Genomic DNA, 18,893 nt, shown 5'->3' with positions numbered 1-18,893 from the left:
CCAGCCCTCAACTTGCGTTTTGGAGAAGACAATTATTTCAAACCATAGTACCAGGAAAAGTGCAAAAAAAAAAACAAAAACAAAAAAAACAAAACAACAACAACAACAACAACAAAAAACAAAGCAGAACAATTATGTGGTGTTACTTTTTGTGAAAGGAGAGGTAAAATTTTATATTTATTAATATTTGCTTGTATTTGCAGAAATTCCATAAGAATACATGAGTATTGAATATCACATAAACGCAGGCGACCATATAATCTTCCATTGAAATGCAACCGTTTGTAGAATGAAAGGGGGGATGTTATTTTAATTAATTAATTAATTTATTTATTTAGAGACGGAGTCTTGCTCTATCGCCCAGGCAGGAGCGCAGTGGCGCAATCTCCGGTCACTGCAAGTTCCGCCTCCCGGGTTTTACGCCATTCTACAGCCTCAGCCTCCCGAGTAGCTGGGGCTACAGGCGTGCACCACCTACGCCCAGCTAATTTTTTTGTATTTTTAGTAGACGGGGTTTCACCGTGTTTAGCCAGGATGGTCTCGATCTCCTGACCTCGTGATCCGCCCGCCTCGGCCTCCCAAAGTGCTGGGATTACAGGCGTGAGCCACCGCGCCCGGCCGCAAGGGGGGATGTTATTAATCACTACTCCAGGACGACAGAGGGAAAATGGCTTTGTACTGGACAAACTGGAATATCTGATCAACCTTTATAAAGTGCATGGAGTGGGAGGAGGAATGGGGACTTTTTAATTGTATTTCTAAAAAGTATCGTCTGTGGTGAATCAGAAACAAAACTCGTTCTTTACCACAGGCAGTTTAAGCGCTGCCTGAAAGACCTAAGGACGGTAAACCACAGACATGAGACATGGAACTTTGCGAAAACGCAGTCGTTTTATGTACCGGGTACTTATTGGAGTTACACTAGAGACTCACTCCTGGAGTTCATCAGCCAATCCAAAGTCCGAGCGTGAGAGCCAGAGCCTGTAGGAGAGGGCTGGGCAGGCCTCAGACCTGAGGAGTGGAGCCCCGCATCACTCAACCCTGAGGGCGGAGCTAGCCCAGGCTCCCACACCCGACGCTCTGGCCCACACAGACGCTACTCTGTAGCATCTCAGGTTCCCTCTGGCTGCACTCTGGAGGACCACACTCGTTTTCTTTTTGGCTGCCAGAGGCCCCGCATCCACCGCTGAGCTGGGAGAAAGATGGCGGCAGCCGTGCGACAGGATTTGGCCCAGCTCATGAATTCGAGCGGCTCTCATAAAGATCTGGCTGGCAAGTGAGTATTTCCCAGCAACGCGGGAGTACAGAGGTGGGGAAAGAAAGCCACAGCCTTAATCTCCTTAGGTTGGCCACGACTCTTGGGCGTGAAGCTAGGAACCGGCCTGACGACCAAGGGGGCGGGCCTGAGGTCGGCTAGGGAGGCAAATGTTGGGAGAAGCAGAGAGCTGGAGGGGACCTTGTGCAGGGGCCTTCGAGGCCATAGACTTGGGATGACTGTCAACTTGTTCAGTTATTGATAGAATCCCTCTGGTCCCTTAGGATTTTGGAAGAGCGGTCTGACAGATGACTGCTACCCTGGCCTTAGTAGCCTTCCCTGGTACCTCTTCCTATCGCTGGCCGGCCTCACACCGAATCTGGCCTCTCGTTGGACCTTCCTCCTCCTTTTTTTGATTCAGAGAAATGTATATTCTGGGGCCTTGATGGTGTGTTTTTCGGGGAGATGGCTTCTTGGGGCTGGCTGAGACTGAGGAGGTATGGCCGCTGTCATGTCGTCCAGACCACTCAGACTGTCTTCTGTGGGTCCTTGTGTTTCGGGTATTTTCTCCACCACCAACTCTGAAGGCACATAGGCGGAATGTGCTCATATCGCGGATCAGGATGTCTAGAGTAGTGATGTTTGCAGGAATCTGAATTTTGTCGAAATTCATATAGAATGCTTAGGTTCACTCCAAGTTAAAATGTGTGACGTGCCTGTTGTGCAAGCAGTTGTTCAACAGTATTAAGCATAGGTAGGTAGACGTATATTGTTCATTTTCTCTTTGTAGATGTCACAGCACTGATCTTTTGTAATGAACTTAAAGTATGCCTCTCTAGGCCGGGTGCAGAGAGGCTGAGGTGGGAGGATCACTTGAGGCCAGGAGTTCTAGACTAGCCTGGGCAACATAGTGAGACCCCCGTCTCCATAAATAAATAAGTAAATAAAGTATGCCTCTCAAGTTGATCTTAATGTTTACATCCTGACAGCTGAAATCACTTTATGTATGTTAATGGGATACACCTGCTCTAACCTGGTCATCGAAATTCTGACTGTTTTAAGTAGGCTAGGCTGCCTTTTCTCTGGTGGTAAATGTAATCTACTTTTATCAGTGGGAAATTCAGCCGTATATTTTGGGCGTAACTACTTTGTGCTGCATTTTCCCATTTAGGAAAATGAAGATGATAATAGGACATATTCTTGTCTGAGATTATCTGAAGACAAGATGAGTATCTGTGTGCATATATACTTACCACACTTATATCACCTAGAACAGTACCTGACATATAGAAAGTGCCACAAGATTGTTGTTACTATCACTAAGCTGTCAGTAATATATATTCACTTATTGTATGGGTTGGAAATAAATATGTCTTCATGGTTTAATCCTTTTTGCTTGTAATTTTGTAGATATGGATGAAAGTAAAAGCAGCTTATATTTTTTCCCCCATGCTTCCTTTACTTTTTATTTTGTAAAAGAAAAATAAGTGCATTAGTTATCAGAAGAAATAGAGCTTTTCATGTATTTGGAGAGTTCTGAAACTTAAGTATTTACTTTTTCAGGTCTGAATTGGAGATAAACAATAGTATTTATAGGGTACTTCAGTTATCTGTTGCTTTGTAACCAAAAACTTACCAGTGTAAAACAACTGTGATTTCTCAGGATTCTATGGATTGACTGGACAGCTCTTCTGGTCTTGTCTGGGCTTACTCATGCAGATATAGTCAGCTGGCAACTCACCTGGGGCTGGACTCACATGCATATCTTGCTCTTGGCAGGATCTGTCTCTCTGTGCACATAGTCTCTCATTCATTAGTTTAGCTTGGGCTTTCTTAGGTGGCTATGAGAGGGGAAGTCACAAGACCTCTTAAGGATAGCCTAGAAAGTCTCATATCAATTCTCTAGTACTGGTAAAAGTAAATCAGAAGACCAGCCCAGATTCAAGGGGAGGGGAAATGGAGCCTACTACTGCCTCTTTAGTGGCAAAGTTACATTGCAAAGGAGCCTGGACAGAGGGAGACATGATTCATTGGAAGCCATTACTGTAGCAATCTACCACATGGTGTTGTGAAGATTAAATGAAATAATGTGCTTGATAACTGATAGCCAGTGCTGTGTTAGCCAGCAACTCCTTCAGAGCTGCTTTCTGAGAAAAGTCTTGGGCTTGCTTGCAGTTCCTATCTGAGCAAGAAAGTATCAGGATATTTATCCTTATAACAACATCAGTTTTACCAGCTACATGCTTTAAGAGAAGTACCCTTGAAATATATCAGTTTTTTTTTTAATGTATTTTTTCTTGTATGTACTTTTAATGAAGGTTTTTGGGGATTTTTTAGGAGCTGAGAAACAAAGGATTCCATATTAAAGAATAATGGAGTACATTGTTTCTAAAACATCAATACTGTGTGTTCCCAGCAATTGGGATATCTATAACAACAGTTGCTCAATACATGTGGTTGAATTAATGAATAGCTAGAAAGGGGCAGAGCTTGTATTTGAACCCAGGTTCATCACTCTAAAAAGCTCATTTTAAACCTACCAGACTATGCTCGTTTTCTTGTTAAAAACTCAATTAGAAATGCTTTCCCATAACTGTGGATTAACACAGCTGTCTAAAGTTTATGTAAGAAATTAGTCAGATGAAAAGCATTTTCCTCCATTTTGTAGGCTGTTTTTGTGCATATTATGTGTTGTGTTTATTATCTCACATAAAGATTTAGAATAGGAGAGCCACAATGGAGGATAGACTATATTGAGGAGAGACCTCAAAGGCCCCTTCTAACTCAGATTCTGATTCTCTATTTGTTGTCCCAAACACAACCATTTTAGTGGTTTTCATCTCTAGAGTGAAAGTTGATAACATGTAGAGTTTACTGTGCGAAGCACAACATTACTTATATTTAAAAATCCTTAATAAGTAGGAGTAAGTGATATTATTTACATTATAGTAAGAGAAGACCAAAGTACAGAGTTGAAATACCTTGCTCTGAGGTCACACAGCTAGTGGTGAAGCTAGAAGACAGTCCATGTCTGCTTGCCTACGAGTCCTTAACTCTAAACAAACACATCTACCTTTTTGGCCTTATTTTCACCAAAAAAATTGACCACACTTCAGATAGTGATTATTTTTGCCTAGAATGCCTGCCTTCCTACTGTTATTAAATTGAAATGCTTAGATTTTAAAGATCAACCCCATCCAATTATTTCTGTCTCCTAAAAATTATATTAGCACTTACCTATTTTTTCTGTTTGTTTTGTTTTGTTTTGAGACGGAGTTTCATTCTTGTCACCTAGGCTGGAGTGCAGTGGCATGATCTTGGCTCACTGTAACCTCTGCCTCCCGGGTTCAACAATTCTCCTGCCTCAGCCTCCCAAGTAGCTGGGACTACAGGTGCACGCCACCACACTTGGCTAATTTTTTGTGTTTTTAGTGGAAACAGGGTTCACCATGTTGGCCAGGATGGTCTCGGTCTCTTGACCTTGTGATCCGCCTGCCTCGGCCACCTAAAGTGCTGGGATTACAGGCGTGAGCCACTGCGCCCGGCCAGCACTTACCTGTTTTTAAGATTTTGTCTTTAATTTTGTTTAGCTTCATTATGATATGTCTGTGGATTTGTTTTTACTTTTCTATGTCAGTTACCCTTTGCCGTGAAATAAACCCCAAAACTTAGGGCTTAAAACAACAGTCACTTATTTAGCTCGTAATTCTGTAGGTTGGTAGTTTGGATTGGGCCCAGCTGTATGGTTCTTTTCTGCTCCACATGGTCTTGGTTCCACTGGGCTCCCATGCGGGTCTGTAGTTAGCTGCCGGCTGGGCCAGGTGGGCAACTCCACTTCTGTGGATTGGCTGGCTTTGTTGGCTGGGGCAATATAGTTGACTGGGCTACATATCTCATTAGCCAGTAAGTTAGCCTGGGCCTGTTCATGTGACAGCAGCAGGATTCCAAAAGACAAACACATACAAGGCCTCTCGAGGTCTAGGCTCAGAACTAGCACTTCATTTCTACCATGTTCTATTGGTCAACTCCAGATTCAAGGGGTAGGGAAATAAAGTCTACCTTTTGATATGAAGAGCTACAAAGTTATATTGTAAAGGAACATGGGTACTGGGAGTGAAATTATTGTGGCCGTTTTTTATCCTGGTCCAGCTTCGCTGGGTTTCCTGAATCAATGGATTAAATGGTTTCATCAGTCTTGAGATGTCTTCAGTTATATCTCTTTATTTTATTTTAGAAACAGGGTTGCCCTGTCTCTGTTGCCCTGGCTTGAGTGCGGTAGAGAGATCACAGCTCACTGCAGCCTTAACATGCTTGGCTCAAGCAGTCTTCTTGCTTTAGCGTCCTGAGTAGCTGGGGCTATAGGCACATGACACCATGCCTAATTTAAAAACATGTTTTTTTTTTTTTTTTTTTTTGGTGGAGATGGGGTCTCCCTATGTTGCCCAGGCAGGTCTCGAACTCCTGGACTCAAGGGATTCTCCTGCCTCGGCCTACAAAAGTGTTGGGATTACAGGTGTGGGCTACTCTGCTTGGCCTGTATCTCTTTAAATGTTGCCCCTGCCCCATTCTGTTTCTCTTCTAGGCTCCAGTGAAATCCCTGTCAGGCCCACTGACTATAACCTCTAGCCATCTTACTCTGTCTTTCATTTTTTATTTTTTATTTATTTTTATTTATTTATTTTTTGAGAGAGAGTCTCACTCTGTCACCCAGGCTGGAGTGCAGTGGCGTGATCTCAGTTCACTGCAAGCTCTGCCTCCCGGGTTCATGCCATTCTCCTGCCTCAGCCTCCCGAGTAGCTGGGACTACAGGCGCCTGCCACCACGCCTGGCTAATTTTTTAATATTTTTAGTAGAGACGGGGTTTCACCGTGTTAGCCAGGATGGTCTCGATCTCCTGACCTCATGATCTGCCCGTCTTGGCCTCCCAAAGTGCTGGGATTACAAGCGTGAGCCACCACGCCCGGCCTGTCTCCTCCATTTGAATGCTTTATTCTGGATTAGTTCTTCAGACCTACCTTCTAGTTTATCACTTCTTCAACTGTGTCTAATCTGCTGTTAAGTACTCCATTGAGTTTCTAAGTTGGGTTGTATTTTTTAGTTCTATAATTTCTGGTGGTTCTTTTTTCCAGTGATACTTTTTATGACTCCTGGTCTGTTGCTGAAACTTTAAAGCTTGTCTTTATCCCCATGAACATTGTAAGCATAATTGTATCATGCTCTTTCTGGTAACTCCAGTCAGTATCTGATGTCCTTGGTTGTTGTGATTGTCTGTTGCTTTTGTTGATTCTAGAGAGAAATTTCATTACCTGAGAGTGCTAACAGTGTAGAATCAAGGCTTCACAATTTTTTTGGTTTACCTGGGTGGTCTTGGGATAGAATTTGTAACCTTACTTCCAAAGTGTGTGTCTCCTCCTTTGGCAGATATGGAACTTCCATTCCCATTTGTGTAGCTCAGTTAGTCTGCCAGAAATGGCAGCTTGCTTCTCAGTGCTTCCAGCAGATTTGTAGTGAGCCCACCTTCTCCGCCCTACAAGAAATGCCACTCTACCTCTCAGCCATCTTTCCACCGTCAGCAAATGCCTTTAGACAGAATATTTGTTTTATCTTATTTTCCTCATTTTCCCTTTCTTGTTAGGATTTTATGCAATTAAATTTTTTTTTTCGTTTGTTTCAGCTTTTTATGTTGGCTTTTTTTTTTTTTTTTTGAGGGAGGGTTGGTGCAGTCATTTAGTTCACCATTACTGTAAGTGGAAGATCTGTTAATACCTACCTTTACTCCTTTACTATCCATTGTGATCTTAAATGATGATTGTGGTACATTTTCATGCTTTATTTACCTCCAGATTCCTTTCAAGTCCCGAGAAATTAGGAATCAACATACTGAAGTTTGGTTCATACACATAAAAGATGCTCAATTCACTAATGATAAATGGATATGAGAGATGTTCGATGCCATAGTAATAACACTTATTTTCCTCCATACTTTTTTTTTTTTTTTTTTTTGGAGACAGAATTTCGCTCTGTCGCCCAGGCTGAAGTGCAGCAGCGGGATCTCAGCTCACTGCAACCTCTGCCTCCCAGGTTCAAGCGATTCTCATGCCTCAGCCTCCCAAGTAGCTGATTACAGACACACGCCACCACACCTGGATAATTTTTGTATTTTTAGTAGAGATGGAGTTTCACCATGTTGGCCAGGCTGGTCTCGAACTCCTGACCTCAAGTGATCTGCTGCCCACCTCAGCCTCCCAAAGTGCTGGGATTACAGGCGTGAGCCACCGCACCTGGCCATATTGTAATTTAACACTTAACGTATTAACTTTTTATTTTATTTTTTATTTTTATTTCTTTTTTCTTTTTTTCTTTTTTTTTTTTTTGAGACGGAGTCTCGCTCTATCACCCAGGCTGGAGTGCAGTGGCCGGATCTCAGCTCACTGCAAGCTCCGCCTCCCGGGTTTACGCCATTCTCCTGCCTCAGCCTCCCAAGTAGCTGGGACTACAGGCGCCCGCCACCTTGCCCGGCTAGTTTTTTGTATTTTTTTTAGTAGAGACGGGGTTTCACCGTGTTAGCCAGGATGGTCTCGATCTCCTGACCTCGTGATCCGCCCGTCTCGGCCTCCCAAAGTGCTGGGATTACAGGCTTGAGCCACCGCGCCCGGCCTATTTTTTCTTTTTTTGAGACGGAGTCTCGCTCTGTCACCCAGGCTGGAGTGTGAGGCGCGATCTCCGCTCACTGCAAGCTCCACATCCCAGGTTCACACCATTCTCCTGCCTCAGCCTCCTGGGTAGCTGGGATTATAGGCGCCTGCCACCATGCCCAGCTAATTTTTTGTATTTTTAGTAGAGATGGGGTTTCACTGTGGTAGCCAGGATGGTCTTAATCTCCTGACCTCGTGATCCACCCGCCTCGGCCTTCCGAAGTGCTGGGATTACAGGCGTGAGCCACCGCACCCGGCCTAACTTTTTATTTTTAATCTTCCCCTTTGTCTTCTCAGCCATAAGATCTTCAAAGACTAAGGTCATTTAAAAACTTTTTAATATCGTACGCAGAATCTCATATAGCATCTTAAAATGCCTAAGGACTCAATTAGCACTTTGGGATGATTTTATATGGCAATATTAAATTTCTGTTTAAGTTCCTAGTTTAAAACAGGTTTGTTAGTCATTTTATGTTTTTATTGTGCAAAAGTAATCTCTGTTCTTAGATACTGGAATTTACATATTAGAGAAGCAAGGGAGCATGCAGCCACAGTGCTGTACCTCACTTTTTTTTTTTTTTTTTTTTGAGATAGGGTCTTGCTTTGTCCAGGCACATGCCATCACACCTGGCTAATTTTTGTATTATTATTTTTTATTTTTTAAATTTTTGTTTTTGAGATGAGATATCAATCTGTTGCCCAGGTTGGAGTTGCAGTGGGAAGATCTCAGCTCACTGCAACCTCCACCTTCTGGGCTCAGGCGATCCTCCCACCTCAGCCTCCCAAGTAGCTGGCACCACAGGTGTGTGCCACTATGCCTTGCTAATTTTTTGTATTTTTGGTAGAGATGAGGTTTTACTATGTTGCTCAGGCTAGTCTCAAACTCCTGAGTTCAAGCCATCTGCCTGTCTTGGCCTCCCAAAGTACTGGGATTACAGGCATGAGCCACCACGCCCGGCCAATTTTTGTATTTCTTTTTCTTTTTTTTTTTTTTTTTGTAGAGATGGGGTTTCACCACATTGCCCAGGCTGGTCTTGAACTCCTGGACTCAAGTGATTTACCTGCCTTGGCCTCCCAAAGTACTGGGATTACTGGCATGAGCCACCACGCCCGGCCAATTTTTGTATTTTATTTTATTTTTTTTGTAGAGATGGGGTTTCACCACATTGCCCAGGCTGGTCTTGAACTCCTGGACTCAAGTGATTTACCTGCGTTGGCCTCCCAAAGTGCTAGGATTACAGGCATGAGCCACTGCGACTGGCCCTCAATTTATTAATCTATAAAACTGGGAATTTATGTAGGCAATTTCTAAGGCCTCTATAAGTTATATAATTTGATGAGTGTAAAACTTTGATCACTTTTTAGGTTGGTTTGTTTTCATTTTTTCTTCCTATTCCCAATACAGATTAGTTGATTGATTATGAAACTATGTGTTAAAACTTAGGTTAGGCTGGGCACAGTGGCTCAAGCCTGTAATCCTAGCACTTGGGGAGGCCGAGTTGGGAGGATTGCTTGAGTCCAGAAGTTGGAGATCAGTTTGGGCAATGTAGTGAGACCCCATCTCTACAAAAAGAAAAGAACAGTTAACCAGGAGTGGTGGCACATGCCTGTAGTCCTAGCTACTCGGGAGGCAGAGGCAGGAGGATTGTTTGAGCCCAGGAATTGGAGGTTACAGTGAGCTATGATCATGCCACTGCACTCTAGCCTGGGAGACAGAGTGAGACCCTGTCTCAAAACAAACAAACAAACAAAAAACCATAACAACCACAAAACAACTTAGGTTAATTAGCAAATTTATATAAGTGAGACACTATTATCTTTGAATCTAATATTGTTAGTATAAAATAATCTGTGAGGATATAAATGTAAAAGATCTTAGCCATAACCCTTGATTTAATTAAATATGAAAAAAATAAAAGATAACAAACCATTGAATGTATGACTTATCTGAAAGCATGCCCAGGGCCATAAAGTAATTTATCTTTTAAGGACCCTCAAACTTAGCAATATTGAAAATATAATTTTTTAAAAACTTAATATTTCCTTGCTTTCTTAGAATAATTTATTTCTTCTTTTGGAATTTGCTATCTTTTCTATCAGTATATCTGCTTTCTTAAAGTCACTTTGATTCATTGTGGTTTTGAGAAATCAGGTAACCAAGGTTGTGAGAATTTTGTATGATATGAGTCAGTAATGCTGAGTGATAGCTTGAGGGTGTGCCCTACAAAATGAAAGTCATAAATCTGAATGAGTTCAGGCTCTATTTTTGTATATTTATTTCGTAACTATTCTGGATGACTTTCCGAATAATTGCAATGCTATTAGGTTTGTAAAATGTATTTACTGCTTTTAAAAAATAGTACAATTGGCTGGGTGTGGTGGCTCACGCCTGTAATCCCAGCACTGTGGGAGCCCGAGGTGGGCGGATCACCTAAGGTCAGGAGTTCGAGACCAGCCTGGCCAACATGGGGAAACCCCATGTCCACTAAAAATACAAAAATTAGCCACACGTGGTGGTGCGTACCTGTAGTCCTCGCTACTCCGGAGGCTGAGGCAGGAGAATTGCTTGAACCTGGGAGGCGGAGGTTGCAGTGAGCCTAGATCGTGCCACTGCACTCCAGCCTGGGTGACAGAGCAAGATTCCATCTCAAAAAAAAAAAAAGATTAAGACAAAAGAGATAAAGAATAGTATAGGCCAGGCACGGTGGCTCACGCGTGTAATCCCAGCACTTTGGGAGGCTGAGGTGGGCGGATCATGAGGTCAGGAGTTCAAGACCAGCCTGACCAACATGGTGAAGCCGTGTTTTTACTAAAATTACAAAAATTAGTTGGCTGGGCGTGGTGGCACGCGCCTGTAATCCCAGCTACTCAGGAGGCTGAGGCAGGAGAATCGCTTGAACCTGGGAGGTGGAGGTTGCAGTGAGCCAAGATTGTGCCACTGCACTTCATCCTGGGTAACAGAACGAGACTCCGTCTTCAAAAACAACAGCAACGAAACAACAAAAGAATAGTATAACACTCATATACTAACCCCTCATTAAGAAATAAAACATTACTAATACTGTTGAATATTTGAGTGCTTATGATATGCCAGGAATTGTTTGAGATAATTGTCTACATAGCAGAGAACAAAACACAAAAAGTCCTGTCCTCGTGGAGCTTGTGTGGTCACAGATATTAGGTAGAATAGTTATTAGATCTGAATGCAAATAAAGAATAAATAGGTCCTGTCTGACAGCGTAAATGGTATTCTATCAGTGCATTTGACTTGGTGAAGTTTATTTTGTACAGACTAAGACATTCAGTCTCTAATGTTTGGTTTCATTGCCTGGTCAACATTATCCTATTGTTGGTGAGCCTACATACATTAGGTCTGTAAGAGGAAAAGATTCCGCGTCACCTCAAATAATGTTTGTGTGTGTCTGTGTATTACACAGTTGGAGGAAATATAGCTTATCTTTTAAGGCATTTGAAAAGAAATTGACTTTGTAGTTTAAATTCAAAAATAAAACCTTCAAGAAAAAGTGACACCTTAGATTCTGTAACAGAATTATAGGTTCACTCTTTCTTGTGATGAACTTGAAAACTTAAAAAATTCTGGTATACTATACTGAAAACTAGATGAAGTGGCACCTTATATAATTACAGATTTAATATTTCTTGTGATAGACTAGAAACTTTTTTAAAAAAAATCTGTGATATACTATAAAGAAAACCACAAACTATAGTACTATGAAAGAAACCAGGGTAAGTAGAAATGAATAAATACACATCAAAGTTTGCATTAAAAAATATGTACCCTCAGAACATTATATTCATTTGGTATTGTTGTAGGTATCGTCAGATCCTGGAAAAAGCCATTCAATTATCTGGAGCAGAACAACTAGAAGCTTTGAAAGCTTTTGTGGAAGCAAGTAAGTGAAATGGAAATTTCATGCTTGCCTTGTGTTACTGAGCTAGGACTTTAAAGTTTTCTCAAGCCTTGTTTTATATCAAATTATCAATATTAAATATGCATTGAGATTGATTTTAGAATTTAAACTGTTTACAACTTGATTAATTTTCAGTGAATTTTCTTCAAAATTACAATCCCAATTAAAGTTTTTTATGGTTATTGTTGTTATAATAGCTGATGAGGGACAATACAGCATAATAGTGAAGAGAATAGTTTGGGTTCAAATTCTGGTACGCTATTTTATAAGCTGTGTAATCTTGGGTCAATTATTTAACCTCTCTGTGCCTCCTTTTCCTCTTTAAAATGTACTCTGTGGTACATTACTGTAGTACAGTAAAATTCTACTCTGTAGAATTATTGGGACATTAAATGACTTAATATACTTAGTAAAGTGCTTAGAATAGGACCTGGCATATAATAAATGCTATGTAAGAATTAGCTGTTATTAATGTTTATGTTTGTTGAATTGAGAACTAGAAATTTTCATTCTTCCAGAAACTTTTCCACATTACCTGACTTCAAACATATCCAGTGATCTTGAAAATTACTCAAAATTCAGGCTGGAATTTTATAGTGAGTTCACGTCATTAATGATATCTCATAGTGCTTTACAGTGTGTTTTCACACTCATTACCTGTCACATAGGCTCCTTTTAATAACTCTTTGACTAGACCATATAGGTACAGGTATCCCTGTATAATATATTGTAAGACAAGTCTCAGGATTAAGTAACTTTTTTCAAGGAAATTTAGCTGGCAGAGCCCAGATCAGAAACGAGGTTTTCTGATACACTACTCTTACTTGCTTATATTTCCCTGAGTAATACCAGCTTGTATGGTAACTTAAATGCCTAATGACACTTGTAATGAAACTGTTTTCTCAGTCACATCCAGTATTACCCAATAATGAATTCCAATTAATATGTGATAAGCTAATTAATTACAACTGCCTTAAAAAGTTACTGCCTTAAAACTTAAAAGGTTACAGACTTAAAAAATCATGGCCTCCAGTGTGAGATAAACCAGCAATGGTTTTGAAAAAATTGTTAGGAGTGGTTTATTGAGAACATTGCACTATAGTAGCAGAAGAATAGTGCTTTTTATAAACTTCGATCTTGGCTGGGCACTGTGGCTCATGCCTGTAATCCCAGCACTTTTTTTTGAGATTACAGGTATGAGTCATGGCACCCAGCCAAGAGATCACTTGAGCTCAGGAGTTCAAAACCAGCCTGGACAATGTGGAGAAATCTCGTCTCTACAAAAAAGTGCAAAAGTTAGCCTGGCATGGTGGTACATGCCTGTAGTCCCAGCTACTTGGAAGGCTGAGGTGGGAAGACTGCCTGAGCCCCAGTGGTCGAGACTGAAGTGAGCTGAGGTTGCATCACTGTACTCCAGCCTGGGCAGCAGTAAGACGGTCTCAAAAAAACAATGAAAAAACATATACATACATACATACATACATACTTTGATCTTTGTATAAGCTTTCAATCCAGTAAACCACCAAGAAAAGCAGTCTACTGTTAAAATCATTTACAACAACTGAACAGTTTTTGAATCACTTATTTTCCTAGTAACTGCTGCTTTAAGACTTGAATAAGCAATGGTTCAGAAGGATGATGCATTTAAAATGATAGTAATAGTTACAATAGTAACATTTATTCAGTGCTATCTACCAGGTATTGTTTAAAGTACTTTGTGTATATTATTGCATTTAAGCTTCATAATAACCTTATGAAATAGGTGTTACAGATAAGGAAACAGAAGCACAGACAAGTTAAGTTTCTTGTCTGAAGCCGTATAATCAGTAGTGGTAGAAGCAGTGTGGCTCCAGAGCTTAATCACATAAAATAATACCTCGTAAATGTTTATAAATAATGTCAGTACATCTAGTGCTCACTGAAGTTCTTATTTATTGTTTTTATTGGGAAAGTATAAGTGGCAATAACTGTACCGGCAGCACTTGCCTTATTTAAATTTCATGAAAATTATTTTACTGTTTTTTTTTTTAACTCCTTTTTGGAACAAGGTGTGATATAAGCACATAAATAAAAATATAGGTGTTTTTGTGCCTTCACTTTGTAGAAAAATAAGATAAAATTATCAGCTTTTAAAAATTTTTTTCAATTATTTATGTTTCTTAGAAAAGTTATGTTATTTTTGCTGGTTTTTAAAATTTTTTAATTAATTAAATAATTTATTTATTTTGAGACAGAGTCTAGCTCTGTCGCCCAGGCTGGACTATGGTGCCGCGATCTCGGCTCACTGTAACCGCTGCCTCCCAGGTTCAAGCGATTGTCCTGCTTTAACCTCCTGAGTAGCTGGGACTACAGGCGCCCGCCACCACACCTGACTAATTTTTTTTTGTATCTTTAGTAGAGACAGGGTTTCACCATGGTGGTCGGGCTGGTCTCAGACTCCTGACGTCATGATCCTCCCGCCTCGGCCTCCCAAAGTGCTGGGATTATAGGCGTGAGCCACTGCACCCGGCCTATTTTTACTGTTTTTGTGTAGTCATTGTGTAATCAAGTAATTCAGCATAAGGAAAACTCATGATGTAATATAAAATGATAGGGGTATGGAAATCCTTGAATAATGCATTGAAGTCTGCACTAATATAGATTGTTGTTAGTATTAATTTTAAGTAAAGGTTGATTGTTTAAGGACACTTTATCAGTATCTCATGTTTTCTTATCTTTTTTTTTAACAAGTGGTAAATGAGAATGTCAGTCTTGTGATCTCGCGGCAGTTGCTGACTGATTTTTGCACACATCTCCCTAACTTGCCTGATAGCACAGCCAAAGAAATCTATCACTTCACCTTGGAAAAGATCCAGCCTAGAGTCATTTCATTTGAGGAGCAGGTAAAAATCTAGAGCAGTGGTTTTTAAACTTGAGCAGTTATTCTGAGAATCTGATATTATTAAATCCTTAAAGGAGATAATCATCCAGTTTCATTTTTGACAAAACTTTGTGCCAAACAGCATTTTTTGATGCAAAATCAAGTAAATATTAGGATGTTACAACTCTAACTGACATTTGCTTATAAAGTAAAACTTGATTTTCTGAACCAAATATTGCTCTCTGGACAATTTTTTAAAATCAGTAAAAGTGGTATTTCAGCTGAAAACAGGAAAACTCCAGCATCGTGTATGCAGGAGCATACAAGCTAAATTTAACATTTAAACTACAGTATTTTGCCATAATCCACATTGCAGAAATGTGTTGCTTCAGTTCACTACTTTGATATTCTGTAAATGCAAAATTCATAGGAAAACTTGGGTGGTCTCGATAAACTTTTACTATTTATTTGGCAGCTTAGTATGTTGAGTTGCCACTTTAGAATAATTTTCCTACTTATTTTAATTAGTTACTAATGTCAGTTGAAATGATTTGACATGTATACTTGTTATTCCAGGTTGCTTCCATAAGACAGCATCTTGCATCTATATATGAGAAAGAAGAAGATTGGAGAAATGCAGCCCAAGTGTTGGTGGGAATTCCTTTGGAAACAGGACAAAAGTATAGTAAATAGTGGATATTGGATGACTATATATAGGATGTATATAATCGCTCACTTATATTTTTTCTTACATTCTAGTACAGGAAACAAATACAAAAATTTGTAGTGTGTTAGAAGGTGATAAGTGCTGTGAAGAAAAGTAAGGGGGCAAAGCAGGGACAGGTTGTATGTATATTTAAATAGGGTGATTGGGGTAGTAGGGTGGCCCTGATGTCACTTTATCAAAGACTTGAAGGAGGTAAGGGAGTAGCTATGAGTGATCTGAGGAAAGAATATTGCCAGATACTTTTTTTTTTTTTTTTGAGACGGAGTCTTGCTATGTTGCCCAGGCTGGAGTGCAATGGCATGATCTTGGCTCACCGCAACCTCTGCCTCCTTGGTGCAAGCGATTCTCCTGCCTCAGCCTTCCAAGTAGCTGGGATTACAGGCACGCACCACCACATGTGGCTAATTTTTGTATTTTTACTAGAGATGGGGTTTCACCACATTAACCAGGCTTGTCTCAAACTCCTGACCTCAAGTGATCCGCCTACCTCAGCCTCTTTAAGTGCTGGGATTACAGGTGTTTGAGCCACTGCACCTGGCCGAATATCATCACTAGATACTCTTAGAGGGGAGGGCTAGTGCAAAGGCCCTAAGATGGGAGCAAGCTTGAAGTGTTTTCTTAATAAGAGCAAGGAGGCCAGTGTGGATAGAGTAGAGTGAGCAAAGGGGCAAGAGATGAGGGATGAGAGCAGAGAGTACTGGGGACCAGGTTATGTGGAGTTTTATAAGCCATTATAAGGAATTTGACTTTTCACTAAGTGAAATGAGGGGGAACCATTGGAGAATTGTCAACAGAACAGTGAAATGATCTGACTTCTGTTTTAAATAGTTAGTCTCACCACTGGGTTGAGAATAAACTGTAGGCAAGCAGTGATAGAAGTAGGGATATTAGTTAAGAGGCTTATGAGACCAGGTACAGTGGCTTATGCCTATAGTCCAAGCACTTTGGGGGGCTGAGGTGGGAGAAGATTGCTTGAGCCCAGGAGTTCAAGACCGGCTTGGGCAGCATAGCTAGACCCTATCTCCACCAAAAAAAGAAAAAAAAAAAGAAAAAGCTGGGCATGGTGGCACATGCCTATAGTCCTAGCTACTTGGGAGGCTGAGGCGGGAGGATTGCTTGAGCCCAGGAGTTTGAGACCAACTTGGGCAACATAGTGAGACTGCCCCCCATCCCTACAAAAAAAATTTTTTTTTTTTTTAAATTAGCTGGGCCTGGTGATATGCATCTATACTCCCAGGTAGTTGGGAAGCTGAGGCGAGAGGATTGTGTGAACCCAGTAATTTGAGGCTGCAGTGGACCATGATCGCACCGCTGTACTCCCACCTGGGGCACAAAGCAAGACCCTGTCTTTTTTAAAAAAGGCTTATACAGTACCACAGATAAGATGGATGTGAGAAGTATTCTAGATATGTTTTTTAAGGTAGAGTAAGGATTTCCTAATGGCTTGTATGTAGAGTGTGCAAAAAGTCAAGATAAGTCCTGATTTTTGGCCTGAGCAATTGGAAAGTTGGAGTAGGGAAGAATAGTCTTGTAGGGAATATTGAGAGTTTCATTTTGGGCATATAATATCCAAGTAGAAATATGTAGTAAGGAGTTGAATATATTAGTCTGGAGATTAGAAGAGATATCTGGGCTAGATATACATATTTGGGAGTCATTGACATATAGATGGAATTTAAAGCCATTAGATTGGATGAGATGGCCAAAGGAGGGAATGTAGATAGACCAAAGGACTGAGTATACTGAGGCCTGGAGCACTTCTACGTTAAGAGGTCAGGGCCTGGGGGAAGATGTAGCAAATGAGAAGGATTATCCATTGAGGTAAGAAGGAAATCAGAATACTGTGGAGGGTGGTGTCCTAGAAGCCAAATGAGGAAAATGTGTCAAGGGGCAGGTGATGAGCTATGGCATTGATAGGTCAAGTAAGATAAGGAGTACAGGTTAATTGTTGGCATTAATAGTGTAGAAACCACTGAACCTTAATGAGCTGATTTTTGTGAAATGATAGCGAGAGCCTGACTGTATGGTTTAAGAGAGAATGGGAAGAGAATATTTAGAGATAGTGAGTATGGGCCACCCTGTGGGGGAGTTTTCAAAAAACGTAGCAAAAAAACAGGGTAGAAGATGACAGCAGTTGTTAGGCTAAGGGATTACTTTTTCTTTTATGATCCAGTAGAAAGCAAAAATTTGATATAGGGGAATTGGGGAGAGGATTCTTGCAGGAGTAGATGAGAGGAAGGAATCTAGCAGAGGGATAGGCTTTAGATAGGAATATGGGTAGTTCATCTGTGGCAGAGTTTCTCAGCCTCAGCACTACTGGCATTTTCGGCTAGATACTTTGTTGTGGGGGCTGTCCTGTGTATTGCAGGATGTTTTAGCAGCACCAGTCCTCTGCTTGCTGGATGCCAATAGTACTGCTGTTCCTAGTTGTGACAATAAAAATGTCTGTAGACATATTAGTGATATTGTCATGGAATTTCTGCAAGTACTCTTTCATTGCATTGCTTCAGTATTCTTTTCTTGTCGGCTTTTGGTTTCGAGAGAGGTTCTGGCTCTGTCAACCAAGCTGTAGTGCAGTGGCGTGATCTCAGCTCACTGCAACGTCCATCTCCTAACCTCCCAAGTAGTTGGGACTACAGGTGCACGCCACTACGCCTGGCTAATTTTTGTATTTTTAGTAGAGACGGAGTTTCACCGTGTTGCCCAGGCTGGTCTCAAACTCTGGGGCTCAAGCAATCCACCTGCCTTGGCCTCCCAAAGTGCTGGGATTACGGGTGTGAGCCACCATGCCCAGCCTTACTTCAATATTCTTAAGGAAGTTGAAATCAGAGACATCAGCTGGAATGGTGGATGGGGGTGGAGTATGAGGTTGAAGAGAGACAATAGTGTGAGAAGTAATCCCCTTAGGAGAGTGGGACAATGAATGGACTCAGCATGTAAACTTGGCAACATTAAGGACTTGTTAAAGGTCATAATGATTAAAATTAGATCAGTCATGCTGGGCACAGTGGCTTCGTGCTTATAGTCCCAGCTACAAGCCTCAGTCTCGGCAGAGGTGGGAGGATCCCTTGAGCCCTGAAATTTGAGCCCAGACTGGGCAACACACTGAGACCCCATCTCAAAAAAAAATTTGATTTGCTGCTTTTTCCCATCACATTTCAGCTATATGAGTGCAGGAAGGGGGTGAGCAAACAATTAGGTTTAACCACAGTTACGATTTTTGCCCAACAAGTATGACAGCAAGAGAGGGACAAGGGAGATGAGTGCCTATGCAATTCAATGATTACAAGTGATTACAATGAGTGAGTGACCATAGGAGTTAGGCTAGGTAAAGAGGAAAGTGAGGCCTTTATGGGGAAAGGCAGTGACATGTAAGGGATAAGTGGTTTGGAGGGCACAGTGGGTTCAAGGATTGTTGGGTTTG

At 41.1% G+C, this 18,893-nt stretch overlaps 1 protein-coding gene across 2 annotated transcripts in view; it reads left to right on the top strand.

Annotated features, from left to right (window-relative positions):
- The first annotated feature begins 1,037 nt into the window (after nt 1-1,037).
- The window catches only part of COPS4 (COP9 signalosome subunit 4), a 39,854-nt gene continuing 21,998 nt past the window's right edge, over nt 1,038-18,893 (top strand). The window contains 4 exon segments of one of the 2 annotated variants that reach the window (NM_001105280.1): nt 1,038-1,276; nt 11,785-11,864; nt 14,613-14,764; nt 15,319-15,422. In NM_001105280.1, coding sequence (NP_001098750.1) covers nt 1,203-1,276; nt 11,785-11,864; nt 14,613-14,764; nt 15,319-15,422 — 410 coding nt within the window. In that variant the 5' untranslated portion in view covers nt 1,038-1,202. 2 annotated transcript variants of the gene reach the window in all.

This window comes from Macaca mulatta, chromosome 5, assembly GCF_049350105.2.
Source record: "Macaca mulatta isolate MMU2019108-1 chromosome 5, T2T-MMU8v2.0, whole genome shotgun sequence".
Taxonomy (NCBI): Eukaryota; Metazoa; Chordata; class Mammalia; order Primates; family Cercopithecidae; genus Macaca; species Macaca mulatta.
The sequence above is the reverse complement of the archived record's forward strand: the minus strand, read 5'-3'. Positions and strand labels throughout refer to the sequence as shown.